This window comes from Epargyreus clarus, unplaced genomic scaffold (genome assembly GCF_041222505.1).
Source record: "Epargyreus clarus isolate Ecla_fem2 unplaced genomic scaffold, WU_Ecla_fem_2.2 ptg000003l, whole genome shotgun sequence".
NCBI lineage: Eukaryota > Metazoa > Arthropoda > Insecta > Lepidoptera > Hesperiidae > Epargyreus > Epargyreus clarus.
Window position 1 is genome coordinate 12703753 of NW_027332211.1, and position 23820 is coordinate 12727572.

General features: G+C 34.5%; 4 protein-coding genes across 4 annotated transcripts; 1 reads left to right on the plus strand and 3 right to left on the minus strand.

Moving 5' to 3' along the window:
* Positions 1 to 104: 104 nt before the first annotated feature.
* Positions 105 to 4169, minus strand: LOC140754410 (uncharacterized). The gene is made up of 6 exons (XM_073089418.1): positions 3966 to 4169; positions 3354 to 3446; positions 2855 to 3010; positions 2119 to 2208; positions 1586 to 1945; positions 105 to 1388 (listed from the first exon to the last, which is right to left on the minus strand). The coding sequence occupies exons 2-6, from the start codon at positions 3424 to 3426 to the stop codon at positions 241 to 243; spliced, it is 1827 nt and encodes a 608-aa protein (XP_072945519.1). The 5' UTR covers positions 3427 to 3446; positions 3966 to 4169; the 3' UTR covers positions 105 to 240.
* Positions 4170 to 7956: 3787 nt separating this feature from the next.
* Positions 7957 to 11606, plus strand: LOC140754427 (uncharacterized). The gene is made up of 5 exons (XM_073089437.1): positions 7957 to 8098; positions 9953 to 10099; positions 10454 to 10546; positions 10678 to 10894; positions 11195 to 11606. The coding sequence occupies exons 1-5, from the start codon at positions 8029 to 8031 to the stop codon at positions 11424 to 11426; spliced, it is 759 nt and encodes a 252-aa protein (XP_072945538.1). The 5' UTR covers positions 7957 to 8028; the 3' UTR covers positions 11427 to 11606.
* Positions 11597 to 19396, minus strand: LOC140754418 (pancreatic triacylglycerol lipase-like). Its single transcript, XM_073089426.1, has 5 exons — positions 19219 to 19396; positions 18567 to 18715; positions 12594 to 12842; positions 12027 to 12360; positions 11597 to 11712 (listed from the first exon to the last, which is right to left on the minus strand). The coding sequence occupies exons 1-5, from the start codon at positions 19290 to 19292 to the stop codon at positions 11655 to 11657; spliced, it is 864 nt and encodes a 287-aa protein (XP_072945527.1). The 5' UTR covers positions 19293 to 19396; the 3' UTR covers positions 11597 to 11654.
* Positions 19397 to 20518: 1122 nt separating this feature from the next.
* LOC140748272 (inactive pancreatic lipase-related protein 1-like) lies at positions 20519 to 23793 on the minus strand. The gene is made up of 7 exons (XM_073081062.1): positions 23788 to 23793; positions 23085 to 23263; positions 22707 to 22855; positions 22060 to 22183; positions 21616 to 21740; positions 20933 to 21266; positions 20519 to 20714 (listed from the first exon to the last, which is right to left on the minus strand). The coding sequence occupies exons 1-7, from the start codon at positions 23791 to 23793 to the stop codon at positions 20657 to 20659; spliced, it is 975 nt and encodes a 324-aa protein (XP_072937163.1). The 3' UTR covers positions 20519 to 20656.
* Between the last annotated feature and the right edge of the window lie 27 nt (positions 23794 to 23820).

The window sequence follows — 23820 nt, forward strand, 5'->3', positions numbered from 1 at the left end:
GCTTTTTTCCTGATTAAAACTTGGATAATATTCATTTACTTATTTCATTTCATGATCTCTATTCTGTGACTGTTATAAAAATAGGGAAAAATAACACGAATATACAGTATTTAAAGACATTTAATAATTTAAGGAAATAAATAAATAATTTATATAATTTACTATGTACAAGTATATAATGTATCCGTTGTCACGACAAATAAATAATACTCTAATTATAATATCCTAAGAATTTCTTTATCATACATTAGACCAAATTCCTCGCATCATTTTATTTTGTCTTCTTCTCATACCAATGCTATCGCTTAAAGTTTCCAGTCCAAGAACATCATCATATTCATCTTCTTTGTCGTTATTGTTTCCATTTATTTGAGGCTTATGATGTTTATGGTGTTTATTTTGTCTCCTGTTTCTTCCAAATATTCCAAGTTCATGGCCAACACTTTCACCTATTTTGGTAAGATCTAGAACATCTAAATCATGAAGGTTAAAATTTTCACCCCTGTGTTTTCTTTTAGGGAGTGTCAGCCCTTCAAAATAATTATTTGAAACAATGTGCGTATCAAATCCGTGTCCTCTGCTTTCATCAGTGCCCATTGTTTCTTGATCAGCAGCATGTTCTTCTGACTGCGAATCCAGTGTTTGCACAATTTGTACCATATCATCGCTGACTACAGTTTCTGAAGCTTCACTAATTGGGACAATAGTTGATATTTTAGGTGTGATTGTTTCAATTTTTTCGTATGATACCGATTCTTCATTTGTATTTTTCACCTCTGCATCTTTATTAACTGTCGGTGCTTTTGGTGTTACAGGCATAACAGATAATTGATCAGTGATGTGCGCTAACGATAATTCTAATCCAGGGTCTTCAAAGGTTGTGACACTTTTTGGAGTTGTTTCAACCGCAGCAGGTTGTTCATCACTAATAGGTACTGGTTCTATTAAAGGTAACCTCACCGCTGACCCAAATGGATAATTATCAGGAGCATTGTTTTCTATACTTTCCGTACTGGCAGCTGTAGAACTAATTGTTGTTGAAATTGTAGTACTTTCAGTTATCGAAGCCGTCGTAGGGCGCCTATTAGGGTTAACTGGTCTTCTAATTGGTCTGCGGGTTGATGGTCGGCGACTTATAGGTCGAACTACTCTTACAGTTGTAGTTCGTGTCCTTGGTGTTGTGGTTCTGTTAGGTCTTCTCGTAGGGCGACGAGAGGGCCGAGGGCGTCGTGTTGTCGTTGTTGTAGTTGTAGGTGCTTGTTTCTTTTTATTCTTATTAGATTTTTTATCACCCGTGGAACCGAACAAATCTCCGAGTAAGTCATCCCCCAAAAGACTGAAACCTGTGTAGTCTGCGCTATCTACATCATTGACAGCGTCGAGACCAGCTGCAGATGAAAGAATTAAAATTATTGTCACTTCTATATGTGTATACTTCTTATATGTTAAAAATGTAAAAGGTTATAAAATACTTTTAATACTTAGTTCTAGAAATGAGTAATGTTTATACTTTGCATACGCAAAATGATTATATAATATATGTATAAACATATTAAATAAATATGAATTCAAATATCAGGCATACCATCGTCGTCGTCGTCGTCATCGTCGTCATCTTCATCATCGTCATCGTCATCAGCGTCCTCTCCGCCAAGTCCGAAGTCATCTTCATCGTCATCATCATCATCATCATCGTCATCATCTTCCTCAACCTTTTCATCTTGTGGCACCAATGGCAGTGGATCGGCTGCTTCTGATGTTACTCCTCTTGGGCCAAACTTAAAGCAGGATACCCTCACTGCAGCTTCAACTGTTTTTTTAGATTGAAGCTCGAGACCGAGACATGCTCTAAACTCTTCCCCTGTTCTCGCAATATTGTAAACTCGTCCACAAAATTTTGATATACCCCCTGGTAGCGGCATACAAACTGGACTGGGCTTGCGACCTGCGTAACAATTGTTTATTTTGTACGTTTTTGTAAGAAATAAAATACTTAAGATGAAAGAATACAAAAAACGTATGTATAATATTTGACAATAAATTTTTAAAATAGTTAGATATCTAAATTACAAAAGTTTAGAATATTGTTTTAAAAATATATACTTAATATATACTTACTAGACAGCGTCCGATTCGCTATTACTTTACGTCCAAAACTAACTGATACAGACATTTTGTCACCATTAATATACCATAGTGAGGCACAACCTGAAAGACAAAAACATCCATGTAAATATCTTTTTATTAAAAAGATCAAACATTGGAGACGCTGGATTAGAACTGAGGGCTATCAGCATCTGCTCTGCAGTTGACACTCTATTAGACTAACCCCCCTTATTCATCTGATTGCCGAATATTTTTGTATAAAGTTGCCAAAATAAAAAAATTGCATAATCATGTTAAATACAAAACAAAAAATTAAAAATCAACCGTTGGAGGTGCTGGGATTTGAACCCAGGACTTTCAGCATGCGAGTCTGCTTCGCATGCTGAAAGTCCTGGGTTACTCTACCACTGAGTTACACCCCCTTATAACGCAACTGTCGAATATTTCCATATGTAGCCACCAACTGTTGCTCGGTTAAAATTTTATTTGGGTTAAATAATAATATTGACAATGATTATAATAAATATCCATTAAATTATTTTAATGGATATTAAGTAGTTATCCCTTTGCATGTGTGTGAAAATTTTGTGATAAAAAAAAAGTTAATAAATTAAAACGAAAACAGCAGATGTTTAAGCAAAAATACAGATTGGACCATCGATGAATGCTTATATTTATTTTACAATAATAAAGTAAACACCAACATTGATAGTCTACAGATTTAAAGATTTAATATCTATTAAATTACCTGGGCCGTTCAAATTTACGACTGGTACAGCAAAGTCTCTGCAGCATTTACAAAAAGCTTCAGAGCACTTGCAATATTTGTTGATCGTGTTGTCCTCTATCTTGGTATCATCATTTTGGTTCTGAATTTCCTTTTTGTTATTCCTCTGTTTTCCCGCTAAAATAAAAAATAGTTAAAAGGTGATTGAACTCTCATGATGTCTTAGGTACATTATATTTTAAATCCTTAGATATAATAAAGGATGTTTGAGGACTTTATATTATATACTGTTAAATATGATGGCTAGTAGTTGTGAGCAGTGGCTACGCATGTTATGTAAAAAACAACAGTCGACAACTTAAATCGCTCGAATCGCTAATTCATGTATACTAGCGTGATATTAATTGTCACGCCAATGTAACGAAGAACATGATATGAATGACAATTTAGTATGCGATATCATGTCTGGCACACAATATCGTTCAATGAAAATCATAGCTACAATATAACGCATACTTACTGACTGTTTTTGAGGCAGCAAACGCCAATAGCACAAATATTAGTAAAAGCTCAAAAACCAGGGAGAGCTTCATCTTGAAGACTTACTCCCTGCCTGTAAAAAAAATCAAACATGTATTTTATTGCTGCTTAATAGTGCCTAGACACATTAAAATACTACCTACATAAGATCGTATTACATATATTTTTAAAATTAGACCTATTTACACAATAAAATCATATAGATAGAACAATTATAATCTTAATACTAGGCGCATCATACAAAATGTTTTAAAAATAAAATGTAGGTATTTTATGTATGTCTATTTTATATTGATAAAAATACTAAATATATTTATAATTTGTAGTTCATTTTCATAAAAAGTAAATATCCAAAAAACTAAGACAAAATACCTATATCCTAGTACTTTATACACTTGATAAAATTACTGGTAGCGCGTTGAAATCTTTTACACTATTGTCAGAACTCGAAACTTTGGCGCTCTAATTTAAAAGCCTTCATTGTTTCCTATATTATTCTCAAGTCTTACATATCTTGCACTACAATATTAAGCAGTCGCATATAATAATTTCAATATTATATGTAACTATAAGTAAATGTTATAAGACGTACCTTCTATATAAACTTCTATGTTTTGATGATACGCTATCACAAACAGGTAAACAATCGTGGCTGAAGTCACACCTCCCCGAGTGTTCACGACCAATTAAATTATAATCATTAGAAATCACACGGACTAGCCCTAAAACGCAGACGATACGGACGTAACAGCGACACTGATTTCATATAGCCACTTCAACCCGCACCCAGAGAAATGTGAAATGACGTACAATAGTCGACGAGAAAGGAAAACTGCTTTGGCTGTCTCTGTCGTAGCTATAGTGTTAGTGAAAGACAGCTAAACTAAGACGCACTTGGCCGCTTATGTAGAATTTAGTGTCAAGCGCACCAATACATTAAAAACTCATTTCGTAAGGATTTCATGCTTCCTAAAAGTAAGATACGCATCGTTTCATTCATTAGGAACAAACGGAGCAAACTACCAATAGTTTTTGCATTAAACAAACAATTGCAGGTATTTATCGTATTCAGTTCAACTTTAAATTTGCATCGATTTCTATGCAATTAATACTTATATGGAATATAGAACAAATTCCAACAAGGGAAGAATGTCCTAGAAAATTCTAGAATGACCATAAAGAGAGCGATGCTCTCGGATATACTACTCCTTAAATGTATTGGTAGAGAAATATAACTCCAACGTTTGTAACAAAAAACTGCTTAAAATATATAATTATAATATAATGTGTCAAAATAAATAAATAACGAACACTTTTATGCGGTAAGTGCATATATGTGTATTAAGGCAAGTAGAAAACGAACCTAAAAAACATATTTCTACAATTATAATTAGTGTACTGTAATGCCTGTATGTACATATACATTTATTTAAATCTTACAATTATATTTTTTTATAAAAATGTATGTTATGTACTTCGTAATTAACAACCAAGATAATTCGACGCGTTAGTTTACTTTAAATATTAAGTTGGACTTTTGTTAGTATATTATAGCCAAAAACATTAAAAATCATTTAAGTTATAATGTGAATCTTGAGTAAACTACATTGGACTTAAGTTTTACCAGCCTTTACTAGTTAATTTACCTTATGTTAGCCAATTCACAGGAAGCCCACTATAGAATGTTATACGGCGTCCAGTCAAATTGCCGACCGCTTGCGCCAGGGTCACTTTCTACACGGAGAAAGTTGAATCTGTCTCCGCCTCTTGCTTGTTTTTCATATTGGTTTTATGACAACACACAGTATAATTGTTAGCGAGTGGGTGGTGATGATAATCTAAATATAGTCAGGTATTCCGATTACCGTAATTTTGTAACATGTTACACTTACTTGAGTAAATAATATATAGTATGGATCTTATTAGAATAAACTTCGCACTAAAAAGTTAAACAAGAATATTAGTTTTGACTAAAATAAAAGACCTTATTTTTTATCTATAACAAGTTAAATTCTTATAACAAGTTAAAAGTAACCAGATCATAGGAGTTAAGTCTACTAGAGAGTTTGCTTCGTGTGAATTATTAATGGACTTTGAAAGCTTCTGTCTGTGAAATTATATATTTTTTATTTTCCTTTTAAATTCAATCCGCTATCACTACGACTGTGTCGTAATCAATAAATGCTAACAACACTCAGTATTCGGCGGCATAATAAATCAGCATGATAAGTAGGCAATAACTCAATTCAACTTTGCTAATTCAACGCAATGTGTTTACAAGTTTAAGCATTCAACTGGCACCCGTTATCTTTACTTCCGAACAGTGACCACCGGAGTGGGCAGTGCATGCGTGCATGCAATGAAACCACATAACTGCACTTCAACGACTTAACTTTTTCCTTTAGTGTTCCGTCTAGTTTACAAGTATTATCCACTGAAATAAATTGTTTATCGTTGCCGCCTCGACTTTGTTTAATTGACGTGGGTTTTCTCTATATTTAACTTCAGAGTTCTAAATATTTAAGCTACCTTACCTACCAGATCTACTATGAATACAATGTACAAAACAAGGACTTCATTTTATCAAATCATAATTTTTACATATAAATAAAAACAAAGCGTGATTCTGATGCCTTATTACGAGTAGGTACATTCTTAAATTTGCAGCCTAAAAAGTACAAACTTAACCATTATAACTTCAGAGTTTGCTCAGACGATGGACGTCACAAGGTGCAGTTGAAATTGGGTAGGTTAGGTTAGGGAAAAAATGGAGTGCACATAAGACGTACGGGGCACTAATAATTTTGAATACATATGTACAGTACGTACATACCTAATATAATTTTATATTCGAAATGAGAAGGAGGTGAATGACTTTAATTAAATGTACCTATTAGGTGGGATACGCTCTTCGGTGCAAGAAATTGCAGATTCGTACACGCTTACTCAAACCTACGTTACAAATGATTTTAATTAGAAGAATCCAAATCTTAAGGTGATTGACCTCAATCTAGGACAGTAGGACACGATGCACTTGTCCGTACGTATTACAATTATAGCGCTAAGCGCAAACCGGCCATTAACTGCCATAGAGTAACCGAGGAAATCCATTAGCATTATAATCCATACAAGACAACCGTTTAATGTGTTCAATTTGCTTTATAGCTTCATCAAGATGCTGATAGATTAAACTGTTTGTGCCTAAAGTATTAGATGTTGTTTGGGTAATTATTACAGGTGGATTTGTTAACATAATTGCAGGGTATTGCAATCATTCACATCTTGCAGTATAATACTATGTCTGCGGATATCGAATCTTGCAAATTTAAATTGCATGACTTCCCGATGTACAAATTAACAGAATTTTGTTCATACAAAAATTGGTTGGTCGGTAGCCCGGTAATAGAGCCAGTAGCCCGTTAATGGAACTTGAAAGTGCCTTCGTGTATGGACTCATTGAGTTTATCTTGAAAGTTACCATTTAAACCTTAAAATAGTATCTGAAGCCTGAATATGAAGCTATGGGCAGCAAATGTCATGTTGAAAAATTACAATCTATTTTATTAAAGGTTTTAAAGTTACTAAACCTATGTAGAGCTGGAGAGATATGGTAAAATAAGATTTTTGCACGATAGGTAACGAGTACGTTTCTATTCCATACTATACTCACCAAACAGCAACCTCTAATTACAATAGATAAAATGTAATTATAAGCTGAAAGTACAATTTTATTAACAAATTGACTTGGAGTACTTAAATTTCTAGACTATAACGAATCTCGTTTATTAAATAAATGTTAGTAATTTATATCCCCTTCCGTTCATTACACTTTATGCACATAGAGAAAGTAGAAATCGAGGCTTCGATACGGTTTTAAGCCCTATATTAGGATCATAGATAGGTACGTTAGATAGGTACTCATAATATTATCTTTCAAGTAACTATTTTACAAAGCAACGAAAATTAAAATTCGATAGGATTAGTAAATAAGTATATTATCCTATTAAATTAAAACAGATATGTGTGCTTTAAATAATTGTTACATTACATAAAGTTAGAAGTTGAGTTTAATACATTATTACATTACAATTGAAGATTATATCTGTACTAAAATTCTACAGAATTATTATTCTTACAAATATTATTAAATGCATAAAAAAATCTATAACAAATTTATTTGGTTATGTTTGAGAAATGTTTATTTTCTTTTATTCTATAGCTGCTAATAACAATGTATATTTATTTTATTCGGAGACATTGGTATGTTTTCAATTTTCTGCACACTGTTAGAAATCTTCGTTTATTTTTGTCGTAAAGGTACTTATATAGTAATTACCGACCGCTACGAGACCGCTTTCGTCTTTCGCAACCCAATCTCATAACAATATTAATAAACAGCCCTAACTTCCACTCGCTTTCTCGATGCATCTCACTGATGCATGTCATTACTATACTGCGTTATGCTTTATTTTAAATTTCACCTTCTATTGTGAGCGAGGTGAAACGGCCCGAGATCCGAGGAAAGGAGCAGTGTTAGTTGAGCGGTGGCGACGTTCGCCTCTTTCGTACAAACCGGACTCCATCAAGCTCTGAGAAGCTTGTCCTTTATAAATTGCGCCTCAAAATTAATTTTTTCGTGAATAATTAAGCGTACAATGTCGGTCAGGCTTACGCTTTCGCTGGTCGTCGCGTTCCTTGCGGCGTCGCACGCAGCCAACATTTTAGGTGAGTACCTTACTGTTCTACGTACTTGGTTTAGAAAGTGCTTGATTAGCCCGCAGTGTCTTGACCGAATCGACGTTACTATTAAAAATGTATTATGCACTCATTGTTTTTGCTACCGTACTGTATTTAGTCACTGCTTGCGGGACGTAGGTTCCTAAAGTGTTCATTACCTAATATTTACGGGTGAATTATTTGGTCGACACATTTATTACAGTGTATTAGCATATATAATGTTAAGTAACTGTACAAGTTATTACGTAAAATTGAAGTATATGCTATTAGCATTTACATTAACGCAATAATTGTAGCACATTACAAATTATGAACCATTAGGTATGCATGCTTATACATAATATATGTTATTATTTATGTTTGTGTGAATTATTAACTCATACATATTATGGCAGCATATTTTATATTAATTTCAATTGTAAAGTGAACCAATTCGGTAAAAAATATCTTGTGTTTGTCGGAAATTAGGTACATTCAGTTTTATTAATTGTCAATAAACTCGTATATTCAGCTTATTTTCAATAATATATTACGAATATATAAGTGAACTAGTTATATAGAAAAGTAATAGATTTTTTACAAGCGTAATCGTTAGGTACTCCAGTTAAGTCATGATTACTTTATCTATCTACATATGTACTCCTTTATGCTCGAACTGGTAACCTTTGTGTCACAAAGAATAAGAAATTTCTTACATCGTATTATTCAAGATGTGTTACATAACGACCTCGACCATCTCCGTAATGATACTTATCTGGAACTCGTGTACTATCGATAGGGTTCCCAAGTTCATCGCGCACTAAACAGGACAAATTGGTATTAATGTCCATATCCAGGCGATTGTTTCGATTTGGTGTAGGATGAAAAATTTTAACGAATTTTTTGGTCGACTTATACTCATAGAAATCAATAACCCACGACAAATAAAGTGATTTCGGAGGAGGTTTAAAAACTTATTAACTATGGCTATAATATTTATAATAAATTTTCTTAATATTTCACAGAAAGAGAAGAGGAAAGCCCTCTCCTTGACTAGCATAATTTACTTAACATTATTAACATTAATGGTGATCACGGTCAAATATTTACATAGATATATAATTTTCCGCTTTTTTATTTTTTTTGGCTTGACTTGGTGGATGCACGCCGTGCCTCGAGATATTTTCCATCCCTTCATCTAATCAAATTCATAGTGAATAGAGCGTTGTTCTCCTAGTTCAAAATTAAAAATTGAAATATCAGGACTATCCCACTTAATGCACCATACATGGCACTATTCACCGTTAAGAACGGAACAATGACCGAGCCGAAACACAGGCAGGGCATGCGTGAACCGAAGTGAAAGTCACCACACGCGTGAAAGTGCATTACGAAGTACGTAAACTGATCAAAAAACATTTTATCAACAGTACCGAATGAGTATTATAAACGGATAATCCATTTTTCATTGGCTAGTAGCTACGTTTTTTGTAGCGCCTGACGGCGTTATCCATGTTCGTTATGCGCGACTTGGCATGTAATCGATATGTTCGGATGATAAAATTTAATAGAAATAATGAGGAAACAATTTGGAAAAATAAGGAATGAACGTGAGGTTTTTATCTATTGAAATATAGACGATTAGAATTATTCTTAATTACCAAAATGGCTATTGTTTAATAACTACGCTTACCTGTTCAAGTAATAAATGAGTCGAATAAATTTGCAGGGAGACGATGGCCTAGCTGGGATCCCATGCCCTAAAGTCTGTTATCACATCTACGGGAATCTGGTATTATTTAAGGGCGATATCACATGGATAGAATGAGTTTCTCAAAGCTTTTTTTCTTCGAATTTCTCCAGATTTCCTAGATTGGGAGGACGGCAAGAAATTAATAGAGACACCAGAACTACGCAGCGATCAGCCTAACCGGAACTGCATGTGCAAGGGCCCCGCCTGCGTCTGCTGCGTCGACTTCAACATAACCTTCGTGGACCTCGGCGGTCCAGGTAATATTTTACGAGTATACGAACTATATTAGAACTATACAAACATTAATACGGCGATTCATTCATTTAATATTATTCAGTAACTTATTATGTTACCAAGAAATAAATAGAAGCATGGTATAAAGGTTTACAGGCTATTTATAGACTAAATTTACGGAAATATTTTTCAATGCGATTCATTTATTCGTAAACGCTATTATTACATTGCCCTTAAATTCATATACATTTTATGAAGCACAATTGTAGATTTTTTATTCATTACTTATATCTATTAACACACTATTATATTATTTTATAGTTTTTCTTAGCCCTCGCTACTCAATAAATGTAATAGAGGTTTTTATACAATTTCAGGATGTGTTCATATGAAGTATGTTTCACCCGAGGAAGGATTTTCAGTCAACGTTTCATACGGCAAGAATCTTATTCATAGCTCTAAGATACAAGGTATGTCATTAGTATCGTAGCTCTATGGCGTGAATACATAGTGCATAACACGTACAATGATACGTATATTTTACTATGAGATTTAACAAACATTTAAAACTTTACATTTCCCTGAAATCATATTGTTCCAGGTGCAAATCCAGCGCCAATATGTCTAGAAGTGTTCGGTCGATTTGCTCAAGTTTGCGCAAAATTCAGCGACTTGGCCCCAACGGCTGACGGTCTACGCGGCTGCTTGGAGTTGGAACCCAGGTTGTTAGGAGATGGTCAGCTAGAGTTCCCTATTGGATGTTTCAAATCCACTGCAGGTGGAATGGAAATGGAGGAGCCGCCAGCTGAACCAGAAGAGTAAGGGCTTATAACTGTCTTTGTAAATTTTGAAGATACAATTTGGCACGTTCGAAATAACTTCTAAATTCTCTTATTATTCATAACTATGAAAAGAAACTAAGTTTTTAAAGCTTCATTATCGTTTGTCTATTTCTAGGGTTAATATCGAAAGAACAGATTTTACTTATGAATGTTTACGTTAATCCCAAAAATATACTAAATATAAAAAAGGATATGCATATTGGTGCATCTACGTGTAGACATGACCAAAAACTTATAACTTCATATAAAAACATAAACATTTGGATATTTTTCCAGAACTCCAGAAGAGGAGACGACCACTGAAGAGAACAATACTTTTGACGCAGAATCATTCCTTTTGGGTGTTTACAAAACTGCTGAGCAAGGAGTAGCTTTCCTCAGCAGCCTTTTAGACCTCCCTGGAAAAGCAAACTCAACTAAACCAGTCGCTCCAAGTACATCCAAACCTGAACCTTCGGAATCTCAACGGAGAGCTCCAAAGAACTTAAAACATCCCAACCAATTGTGATATAATCCAGATTCCTAATATAGATTTAAGTACAAATGGCATTTCCTAGATGTAACTTGCCAGTGTATAGAGTGCGCTCTCTGAAAGCTATCGAAGTATTAAACGATGTACGAATGTCCTATTTATTGCTTTAATAACTGTTATAATAAGTGTTTTAATAAAATAATGTATAGTAAATAATATTGTATTTTTCATACAAAATCATTAACAAGAATATATTTTATGCCTTTAACCCATGGAGAAAGGCGGCGCAGGATTTGTCTCCAATAAATACACTCCAGTTTGCCTGAAACAGAAGTTAGAGAATATATTTTCCAATAATTCTGACTTTGGCCCGACTTGGCGGAGGCACTGCCGTGCCTCCAGATTAGAACATTAGAACAATTTTGGAAATATAAATGTTATTTGAAAACCTTTTACTTAAATATTGATTTAAACAACTTTGTGTCGCAGAGACACGATAATGCAAAATATATTGTTTTGTACAGAAGCCAGGGGATACCTTAAATGGAGATTATACGTCATAGTTAATGTTTACGCAGATGAAAACTTATTTATGCAATTGGAATGATACAGAAAGTAAGTATAATGACATCTTACCCAATTTTAGGTCTAAGGCCTCCCATTTGTAAACGTCCAGGCAGCAAGTTACACATATTTAGAATAGCAGCATAGTAATTAAGACATTGTCTGCCTGTAAATCCACCAGTTGTAATCGATTCCGCGAAGTAGAAGAAACTTCTTGCATGATCACAGGCGTTAGAATCGCATCCTGGCATGGAAATTCCACCGTTAGGGTAGAAATCGACTTGAGCTAAGTCACCCAGATATCCATTAATACCGTAATTCGTATGAATTACTTCGGTGTAGCGACCATCTTGAGGATTGAATCGATTGACATTGTTCACCCAGCCTATAAGAGCTGGATCCAGGCCTGGAAAAGTAAGATAATAAAACTCGTATTTTCTTATCTTATTTATAAACAATTAAATGATATATTAATATTGGTAATACCATAACAATACTATTGTAGGTACTTTACCGTTAAGCGTTATAGAATATTAAGAACACTGTATTTCTCACGATAGGTCAACTAGTTTCCGAATTATTCGGATTTTTTTTAAGTTTTTATCATAGCGCTAAATATAAATGTCTTACAAAACCCACCAGTAATATAAGTGATGTCTCCTTGCACATTTCTTCCCACTATGCCCGCTTGGTGGCCCCCAAAACCGTGGCCTACAATATGATACTGCACAGGAGTCGAGCCTGCCGCCTGGTTCAGCCAGTCAATGAAACTCGCTACAGCTGCACCAGATGAAAGTGTGTTGGCGATAACCGTCCTGTAGTTGAGTGCGTTAGCCCCAGCACTCCAGTCAACGACAATGACGTTCACGTCCTCAGCTGCCAGGAAAGCTAAGAAGAATGAACGCGTAATTTATATAATGTCATGTCGTTCACTTACTTTACGATATAAATCGGGTATGTATAATGTAGTACATGTGGGCGCGCCGGTAGGTAGATCTACAATGGTATTTCGATTCAACTAACTTAACCAATATTTATAAAAATATAGTTAAAATAATTAAATGAATAAGCGTTAATGCCACCATAGTAACAATAACACCCAAGCAAAATACCAAACAGTTCAGAGCACCACCGTGCCGTGCCCACTATTGGACAACTTCTGATCTGTTGACAGTTGCGCGCCCCTTTTTTATACCATGATACGGGTAGCCAATTGTTAATACGGAGCGGTAGTTCGAAATTAATATCATGTGATTTTAAAAACGGAATATTTATATATATGAAATGAAGCATTCTCCCACACGGCCATTCTGACGAGCAGCCGTTACGGCTCGCGAACAAAAGTTTAAAAAAATCAAATTCAATAATATTAAAGAAGTGGATAAACTACTTTAGATTCGCGGATAATATAGTCTCAATTTTAACCACAGAAGCCAAATCTCATGGTACACAAAACACGTAACTTTAATTGGTTAACCCCATAACCGGTGTCTAATAGTGTAAATAAATGGTCGTGTCACATGAAAAGAACTGCCAAATCACATGGCTGATGTCAAGTCACATGACATCATAAATTCGCTAAGTCACATAGCTTACGTACATAATTGATTATTATCTGAAAAGAATTGCCAAATCACATGGCTGCTGTCAAGTCACATGACATCATAAATTCGCTAAGTCACATAGCTTACGTACATAATTGATTATTATCTGAAAAGAATTGCCAAATCACATGGCTGATGGCAAGTCACATGACATCATAAATTCGCTAAGTCACATAGCGTACGTACATAATTGATTATTTCCTGAACAGAATTGCCAAATCACATGGCTAATGTCAAGTCACATGACATCATAAATTCGCTAAGTCACATAGCTTACGTACATAATTGATTATTATCTGAAAAGAATTGCCAAATCACATGGCTAATGTCAAGTCACATGACATCATAAATTCGCTAAGTCACATAGCTTACGTACATAATTGATTATTATCTGAAAAGAATTGCCAAATCACATGGCTGATGTCAAGTCACATGACATCATAAATTCGCTAAGTCACATAGCGTACGTACATAATTGATTATTTCCTGAAAAGAATTGCCAAATCACATGGCTAATGTCAAGTCACATGACATCATAAATTCGCTAAGTCACATAGCTTACGTACGTAATTGATTATTATCTGAAAAGAATTGCCAAATCACATGGCTGATGTCAAGTCACATGACATCATAAATTCGCTAAGTCACATAGCGTACGTACATAATTGATTATTTCCTGAAAAGAATTGCCAAATCACATGGCTAATGTCAAGTCACATGACATCATAAATTCGCTAAGTCACATAGCTTACGTACGTAATTGATTATTATCTGAAAAGAATTGCCAAATCACATGGCTGATGTCAAGTCACATGACATCATAAATTCGCTAAGTCACATAGCGTACGTACATAATTGATTATTTCCTGAAAAGAATTGCCAAATCACATGGCACTCGGGTTATTATCAAACATAAACGTGACTGTTGGCCAGACAATCATCGATATGCAAGACAATCCCGATAACACAGAACTTACAATCCACATACCGTTCCAAAGTTCGCAGGTACTCAAGAGAAACACAAAGTTTTTACCAGATTTTTGACTGTCGATACTGTCATTGCTTCACAGGGTTCACAGTCATCTGACATGTTCAAATAGTTTCCTTTCCATAGCACATGTTCTCGTAGTCTGAAAACACATTACATTATATGTATAGTCAATAATTATATACGATATAACGAGAGTGCTCCGCGTTTCGTTCATGGTTTGAGAGTAAAATCTACAGATCTTTTCGTTTGGCTCGCTTAAATCTATGGCATAGTCTTCTGCATCGCCAAACGTACACTGGGTAGACTCCAGATACCCTTGAGAATATATTTCCCGATGTGTAGTTCTTCACGATGTCTTCCTTTACCGAATTTGTTATAATGTGTCTGACTATCTCAGACAGGATTTCTTGTAAATCATTAATGCCTTTTAAGTCAGCTCATTTGACTATGACAGAATTTTATAAGAAACTATTCGAGACCTGCTCAAAACCATGCACGAGTGCTTTTCTTATTTAGAACTGTAAACAAATAAGCTGTAACAAGCATAAAAATAAAAAAAGTAAAAGTTAATTTCAAACCGAAAAACCTGATGTCTACAACACAAATGTGTGAAAATAATAATAAAGTGAATTGTCACGTTCAAATAGTTTTAATGTCAACTTTACATACAGTAAAGAAAATATCAGAGCAGCAAGTACTCCGTGGTCGTTATTCTTAATAAAATAATTAAAATACTATTGCCTTACCATAACATGAGCTATAGTTCGTACCGTTCATGTGATGACGTCAAATGCCAACGAAATAACACTCTGAAGTCCACAGTTACATTACAACGAAAACCAGGTCATTAAACGTAAAAAGTTATTGGAGTCATCCTACCTTCATTATATTATTTACCTTATATCATTTTACTTTTACCTTGATTATTACAATTACCTTCGTTTGTGCGATAGGCATTGCTGCAAACAAAGTCTTTACCACACAATAATGATCACACATTGCAGAGTCCAATTTGACAGTAGTGTATGTACTCTTGTCTCTTTTTCTTTTTGCAGTATTCGATTTTTCGAATTCTATCAGAACTTGCAGTAGGTATATAATTGCTCGTCCGAACCTGACTTTGACTTATAAATCTGCAAAGATATACATTTTAATTCGTAGAATAACAAACAGCGGTCGAAACAGTATGAACACAAAACAATAACGAATATTTTCTGGTATGAACCGCGAGTTCCAATAGATACAATATCTGATAATAATAGAATTACCTATTTCAATTTAATATAACACATACGTTACAGTATCTGTTATCACCAGAAATTGTGAATAACTTCCAAAAGTTATTGTAATTAACCATTTGCAAGAATAATAAGTATACCTACAAATACCGTTATTTCGTCCCGGATTGATTTATACATAATACTCGCTCACACACAAAAACTTTAAACCAAATTTTAGAAGTAGCAGACAAGCATGCAGTCCAACTGATGGTAAGTGGCTACTGAGGCCCATCAATATCTTCAACACAGCAGAGCCTAACACTGCTGTATGGTATTGGTATTGCCGGACCATAAAAGTTTCTACCACCTTTATAACCTAAAGGTTATAAAGGTGGTAGAAACCCTTTATCTATGTAACGACGACAAAATTATGAATAGGAGAAAAACACGCCGAATTGTTTCGTATAATATAAACATTGCGTGCGTGAATATTCTGAATTTGTTATATCCACAGCCGTATATCTAGACGTAATGTCGCCATCTGCACAGTTACGAAATTAAATGAAATAACAATAAAATCCTTATGTCAATGAATAAGTAATGAAGACTAATGAAGACTTACCACTGTTAAAGTATTCACTAAAGGTACCAACACACGTAAAGTCTAGGATCGTGATGTACGTCATCTCGAAAGGTATTATTTACTATGACACAAAATAAGAAAGAAGATCCAATAACAATTTAAACTACTGTAAAACAAGTTCAAACTTTAAGTTATTATTAAAAATACTTGATCGACTCCGAGCGAGGCTGATGAATTGTCTTTATTAAATTAAACCTTTAAACACATTTGACCGATCAAAATGCTTACAGCTTTGCACCATTATTCTTTACTTCTGCAATTTTTAAAGTGAATAGCAAGTAATAGTTACACATTATGTCACAAAACAATGTGAAAAACACAGAAGACTAAATGTTTATTAATAAGTTATAACTTACGTTAATTCACCTTTTTTTTTTACCTAGTCCAATACACCATTTGGAGTGATGCGAACGTTACCAAACTCCTTTTCTTCACCTTTACCTTAATGTATCCTTCGCAAATTGTAACCTTTATCAATAACTTTAAATACACAAATTTGTAAGAGCACAAAGTCGCTTACCGATGAACAACTTACTGACTCACCACCAGAATCTGAATGTTACATTTTCATTCAATTTTGGTCCACGTCTACGGCCATCACAAGTCAAGTGTTGTTACAAAACCCCCATTAAGCAGCTTTCATTTTAGTTACAGATTCTGGGAACAAGCGCTAAGTAAATATTATTAGATAGCATCTTTCAATGAGCACAATACATACTCGTATCTCACTATCACGGTGTTCCAGGTGAAACTAGAAATAAAACTTACGAAATTCACGGGTCATGGAATTGCGATGGCAAAAAGTATGCTACCTGATTTATCAAACCTTTTACATCAATAATAATCTTCATTGTGACTAGTTTTATTTTAAGACTGGGAGTTTATTAAGAATGTTAAATGCATTACAACGAATAGGTACATACAAAAGGGTAGATATCAGAACTTGTATTCACAATCGTAAAATATTTTTTGCAGCGCAATCATTTAAAACTATATGATCGTTATTCATTTACTTATTTAGCATAAGCAAGCATCGACTCTTAAAGAGTTGATATAAGCAACGAAACTGTGAAAAGCATAGTTGAAATTACTCGACGATTTTAAAAACCCAAAACATTTCTAAAAAAATGTCGGTACCTACGAGTGTGATTGTTAAATTTTTCGCGCATAACCAAATATTTTCATATTAGTGATTCTTATAATCTTTAACAACTTTCAAATAGCAAAATCGAAAATATAAAAACCATTGGTTTGATCATACCGGAGCGCCAATCGTTCGCCAATGAGTCTCGGCGCCAATGAGTGTTAATTACGTAGACGGTTAACATGGACGATGCTAACCACCTTCCACCTCCTCAATTTTCATACCCAAGCTTGCGGTACCCAAGCTTGCGGTTGCTTTCACACGCTTGCTAAAATAATGCACATAAAATTATTATAATATTTAGACAAACCGTACACGTTACTCACGCAACCGGTTTCATCATGTGTTTCACACACAGCTCCTCCAATGTCGAAGGCCTTGTCAATATCGCCTCCATTGCACGTCCCAAACTGTCGTCAGGAGTACAGCCACCATAAATTCTTCAGTTGAACACTTCCTTATACACGCGGTTGATTATCTTCTGTTACCGTTACTTTAAAACTATTACGTAATAAAAGGGCGTATCCTATCCCGATTCTGATGTGGGCGCGCCGGTAGGTAGATCTACAATGGTATTTCGATTCAACTAACTTAACCAATATTTATAAAAATATAGTTAAAATAATTAAATGAATAAGCGTTAATGCCACCATAGTAACAATAACACCCAAGCAAAATACCAAACAGTTCAGAGCACCACCGTGCCGTGCCCACTATTGGACAACTTCTGATCTGTTGACAGTTGCGCGCCCCTTTTTTATACCATGATACGGGTAGCCAATTGTTAATACGGAGCGGTAGTTCGAAATTAATATCATGTGATTTTAAAAACGGAATATTTATATATATGAAATGAAGCATTCTCCCACATACATTCATAAGTATATGGTCACGCTGGTCAAACAACGCACCATGAGTTCACCGGCCCCGATTTCATAATATATTTCAGAATATATAATATTATGTTCGCAATTAGCGGTCTATTAAGCTATCTAGGTGCACAATCTAACCTGGCACTAATACGGTGTTAAAATCAGATGTAGCAGAGTTCATCCATCCGTGGATGAGAATAATCGTTCTTCTATTTCCTCTAAAATTACTCTGTGTAAGTAATTCAACATTATTTACCACTAACGGTTGGCTCCTGGATGGGTTTTCTCTGAAAAATATGTAAAACAATAATAATCATCACTACGTGAATAGAAATCTTTTTATCTTTTGTGATTAAGATTTTAATCTTTACGTAATAATTATATAATTATCGACAATACATAGCATATGAACAGTAATAGCAACAGGTAAGCAAAAGAAAACTAAATATGGAACCCTAAAAACAGAGAACATAATTAAATAAATTTTATATTGGATATAATTCATATTTGTAAGTAATTGAAAAATGACCCCGAAAAGATAGAGATACAAAGATAAAAAAATATTATAATTAAAAAAAGGACGATAATGAGTTTTTATCTATTTAAAACTTAACTTTATTTCGAAAAAGTAGTACCTACGGTACTAAGTTTCTTTTACTTGGGAACTTTCCTATTGATTTCAATCGGAGACGTAGTTTTATTACACATAAAAGTAAGAAGGTAATCATAAGCAGCACAGCTCAGTACTGCGCTATTTAACTCAAATTTAATTTAATGGCTTACTTCTTACCTAGTAAACAAATGGTAAACGTTACTGGCTACAGGGTTATATCTTGCTGCTTCCATTGCATCGTTAACCGACATCCAGAGGTCAACCAGGTGACTTTCGCCATTCGAATCCACGGCATATTGGTATCGCAGACCTGGGTCTAGTTTTCTTATAATTGAATCTGTTGGTAAACCTGGAAAGAGTTTTTACGTCAGTATTTCCGCGAAATTTTACCCGGTTGGATATCATTCTGGACAACCATTACAAATAATTGACTTCATTGGAAATTCTTACCCATAAAGCTTTAAGTTTGAAGTAACTACTCTTTCTAACTTATTCATCAAACCATATAGACCCATTTTCCGTTAGTGGAACAGCGAAAAACCTTCGGATGGTACTTTGTTGGTGATGTACTGTATACACCTTCTGATGTGCAAGGTGGCGGTTAAAGGAGACCTAGAAATTTAGATCTTTTCTAGATTCTCATATAAACAACTTTGGGCGAAACTACAATCATATTTGCACTTTATGTGGTGTTTATTAAGCTCATCACCCTTCATTGTACAAATAATTTAAAACATAATTAATTATAATATTATTAGATAAATTAAATAATTAAAAGATTTTCTAGAAAACTATATCAAGAAGAAGGTACTTACTCGTACAGATTCCAAGCCAGAGTATTGGCACAATCAATGTCAGCCGTAACATTATTATAATAAAATTATAATATTGTAAATGATAATAAAATGTATTACGCACAATAAACTACAAAGTCAACTCTTTAATTGTCGATTGACTTATCTACGAGCTTTATATCAGCAAGCGCTAAAAACAATCTTAAATAACTCCCAATAATATCTAGGAGATATTTGCATGACGCATGAGATAAGTTTAGATACAATTTTCCAAGTATCATAGTATCTATTATCTAAATCATGATATAATTAAGCTATATTAAATAATTGGTATTTTGAGTTATAGAAAAATCTGTGCTACGGTCGGGCTAAATTCATACTAATCTGAAACAGAGCTAAACAGTAACTTTACACTGAAAAGATGGTCTTGATCATTTTACAATGAGATGATAGTCGAGGATTGATCATACTGAAGGTCGTAACAGGATCTATGGTAGCTGTTACGTCTATTTTATTAGACATTGTGTAAATGTACCTTCTATTATAAATCAATTTATAGCGACTGTACACCCAGATAGATTGAATATTTACAACATTATTATTCAGAAGATTTAATACATAGCACATTCACAAATTTATTAGATTATATGTTGAAATATAAAAAAGAGGGTCTAAGTACGACTTTAAAAACAATACAAAATTTTTGCTACACCAGTTTATACCGACAAAATTCACACATACTTATGTCATCATTAACCACGGTATTTTTGCATATTACTTTATGATTAACTACTTATAAAAGGCATCAAGTTCCTCGTAAATCAGCCTCGAGAAAACGGCGGAGCAGCGTTCGTTTCCAGTAAGAACACTCCAGTTCGCCTGTAAAACAAATTATGTCTCTTTAATAATGGAAAATGATTTAGTACAACTTCGATACAACTTCATATTATTTATTTTTGCAACATAAAGAGCATATTTTAATCGCACAACTAAAACAGAAAAATGTTCATACATCTGTCAGATACTTATATAAAAGCCCAATTATATAATAAAATCCTAATTTTACAGTTATAATACTAAGGAAGCAAAGTACATACCCTATTTTAGGCTGCAGACCACCCATTTGTAACCTCCCAGGCAAGATATTGCATGTCTGTAAAATAGCAGCCATGTAGTTAACGCACTGTCTTCCCGTGAATCCACCAGTTGTTAACGACTCCGCAAAGTAGAAGAAGCTTCTTGCGTGGTCACAGGTGTGAGAATTACAGCCTGGCATAGACTCGCCGCCATTGGGATAAAAGTCAACTTGTGCCAAATTAGAGATATATCCATGCACGCCGCAGTTAGTATGGATCACCTCGGTGTACGTGGCATCGTCGGGCTGAAATCGGTCGCTATGATTGATCCATCCAATGAGAGAGGGGTCCAAGCCTGAAAACATATTAGAACGTTTAGGCAATTAGCTAAAATTAAAATTTAAATAATTAAGTAAATAACGCAAAAGTATTGCCGTCACGAATTACAATAACTTAAAGGCAATAACAAAAACTTTTCGGAATTCTATAGATGACACCATCTTCACATCTACATATTTCTGCTTTATACGAATGACTTAACTTCCGATTTGATATGGTTAATAAATCCCAACTTCATGCAGGATTCTTGCTCAATTTGAATTTGAATTGAAAGTCTTTATAAACTCTAGTAATCACTTATCAAATACCACTTAGATATTAACTTAAATGGACGTAAAAAACCTCTCCTTACGCAATAAACTCACCGGTAACAATAGTTACATCTCCTTTCACGTTCCTAGCGACTATACCAGCTTGATGTCCGCCAAGTCCATGGCCAACGATGTGGTATTGAACAGGAGTAGACCCACTCGCTTCATTGAGCCAGTTTTTTTTTTTTTTTTTTTTTTTTTATATAATATAAGGGTAGCAGACGAGCATGCAGTCCACCTGATGGTAAGTGGCTACTGCCGCCCATGGACATCTGTAATCAACCCCAGATAGGATTAGATATTCCTGCCTGAGGTCGGCCACAGATATGCCGCTACCCCTGAGGACTAAGATGGAACGCCTCGGAAAAGTCTGTCTCCCTTACCACACCCTTCAAACCGGAACACAGCAGCGCCTAACACTGCTGTTATTAGGTAGAAATAGGTGTGGCGGTGGTGCCGCCGGAGTCGAACCACAAAGAGTTCTACCACCTTCAATTAATGAACTCCGCCACTGCTCTTCCTGATGTTATAGTGTTCGCCAACGCTGCTGCGTAGTTGACGGAACCAGAACCAGCGCTCCAGTCTAGCGCTATCACGTTCAGGTCTTCAGCAGCAAGAAATGCTGAAAATTTAAACATTTTTCAGAAACTAAGCTAAGTTTCGTTAATTCTGAAAGCTTACACCATGGATTAGTAAAGATACTTCGCCGCCTTGAAATTGAATGAAGCCACAAATGGCTTATTATCGTAAGTTCTTTTTTTGAATTTTTGACAAATAAAAACATTTTTAGAGAAAATTTACGAATAAATAACTAATACTGCGTAATTTACATGAATTTACATAATAAATAAATAATTATTTCAAATATTTTAGGAATACTTTAGCACGGAGACGTGGCAAAACTTTTTTACGCAAGTATTTCAATTCTCAAAACTGGGCACATTTTCTAGTTGGGAGTGAGTAATCTTTACTAATCTATGGCTTACACTGAAATTGTACTGAAATATATATCGTAAACATGGGATTATTAAAAAGGAAAGACGGATTTGTAAGGGCCGTCATCTCTTCTATTACAATTTGATGATTTTAGTTGCCAAGCATAAATAAAAAGGGGTTTAAAGAATAAGTTTTAGCTTAATTACTACCTGGCACAAGAACGGTATTGAAGTCCGAAAGAACCGAATCCCTCCAACCATGAATCAGGACAACAGTTCGTCTATTGTTTCTATAATTTGTCATCTCCAGAAGTCCAGGGCTGTTTATAAGCAGTGGTTGGCTTGCCGTTGGATTTTCCCTATATAAAACATTTATTAGTAGATTATTAGTAGATTAGTACTATTATCATACAAAACCAGAAGTGCTGAGGCAGTAACGAGACCAAAACAAAATCATTCTGGTTATGATTTCTCTTACACGGCTTGTATGTTTGCCAACTTACTCGTATTATATCCATTACGCCACCTCTAGTATTAACTGTACTATTTTAAAGTAATCATTTAAGCGTATATTTTGTTTATGCTTACCTCGTAAACAAATGGTAAACATTAGCCGAAGGATTATAGCGTGCTGATTCAGCCAGATCGCTCAATTTCATCCATAAGTCCACCAAGTGATATTCTCCTCTTGCGTCCCTCACATGTTGGTAGCGTAACTTTGGGTCAAGCTTTCTGAGTATAGGGTTCGAAGACAGGGCTAAAAGGAACTTTTTTTATTCGGAGATGTCAAGAGATACATTTCACTGTTTGTAGCGATGGTAATACGAGTATAGATAAAATTATGAAGCTAGATAATAATAGCAGTACCAAGTTTGAAAGCTGCAGTCTTAAAAATCCTTTCAATATCCTATATCCATTAGAGTGAGAGGAATGTATCAAATGATTAAATAACGTAACTTTAAAGCTTACCTGAAGTAAACCCTAGGTATAAAATAACAACCAAATAGGTATATCTGAACATGGTCCCCACGACAGTATAAGTGCGATAATTACTTAATTATGCATCACCTACGTGATCTTCTGATAAATTCCAATTTGTTTATGAAACTACGTTAAACTATTCATAACATTATAATTTCGATGTTATGAGCGTGATAAAATGATAACGAAAAAGATTATATCCATGTTGAAATAATATTTTTACATATATTGATCAAAGTACATGCGTCAGAGCTATTATAGAATATATTTTGATTGTCTGTTTCTTACTAATTCTTCATTAATTCAGTACTTGCATAGTTTTGGTACGGTTAATTCCTTACAA

Excerpts from the sequence above, each read along its gene's own strand:
- LOC140754410 (XM_073089418.1), bottom strand. The coding sequence starts at position 3,426 with ATGAAGCTCTCCCTGGTTTTTGAGCTTTTACTAATATTTGTGCTATTG. Across the intron at positions 3,011-3,353 it reads TGCTGCCTCAAAAACAGTCA|CGGGAAAACAGAGGAATAAC; the intron begins GTAAGTATGCGT and ends TTTTTATTTTAG. Across the intron at positions 1,946-2,118 it reads AGCGAATCGGACGCTGTCTA|GTCGCAAGCCCAGTCCAGTT; the intron begins GTAAGTATATAT and ends ATTGTTACGCAG.
- LOC140754427 (XM_073089437.1), top strand. The coding sequence starts at position 8,029 with ATGTCGGTCAGGCTTACGCTTTCGCTGGTCGTCGCGTTCCTTGCGGCG. Across the intron at positions 10,100-10,453 it reads CGTGGACCTCGGCGGTCCAG|GATGTGTTCATATGAAGTAT; the intron begins GTAATATTTTAC and ends ATACAATTTCAG. Across the intron at positions 10,547-10,677 it reads TCATAGCTCTAAGATACAAG|GTGCAAATCCAGCGCCAATA; the intron begins GTATGTCATTAG and ends ATATTGTTCCAG.
- LOC140754418 (XM_073089426.1), bottom strand. The coding sequence starts at position 19,292 with ATGTCGGTTAACGATGCAATGGAAGCAGCAAGATATAACCCTGTAGCC. Across the intron at positions 12,843-18,566 it reads TAACACCGTATTAGTGCCAG|CTTTCCTGGCAGCTGAGGAC; the intron begins GTTAGATTGTGC and ends CATTCTTCTTAG. Across the intron at positions 11,713-12,026 it reads GGCCTTAGACCTAAAATTGG|GCAAACTGGAGTGTATTTAT; the intron begins GTAAGATGTCAT and ends CTTCTGTTTCAG.
- LOC140748272 (XM_073081062.1), bottom strand. Across the intron at positions 22,856-23,084 it reads GTTTACCATTTGTTTACGAG|GGAAAATCCAACGGCAAGCC; the intron begins GTAAGCATAAAC and ends TGTTTTATATAG. Across the intron at positions 20,715-20,932 it reads GGTCTGCAGCCTAAAATAGG|GCGAACTGGAGTGTTCTTAC; the intron begins GTATGTACTTTG and ends TTTGTTTTACAG.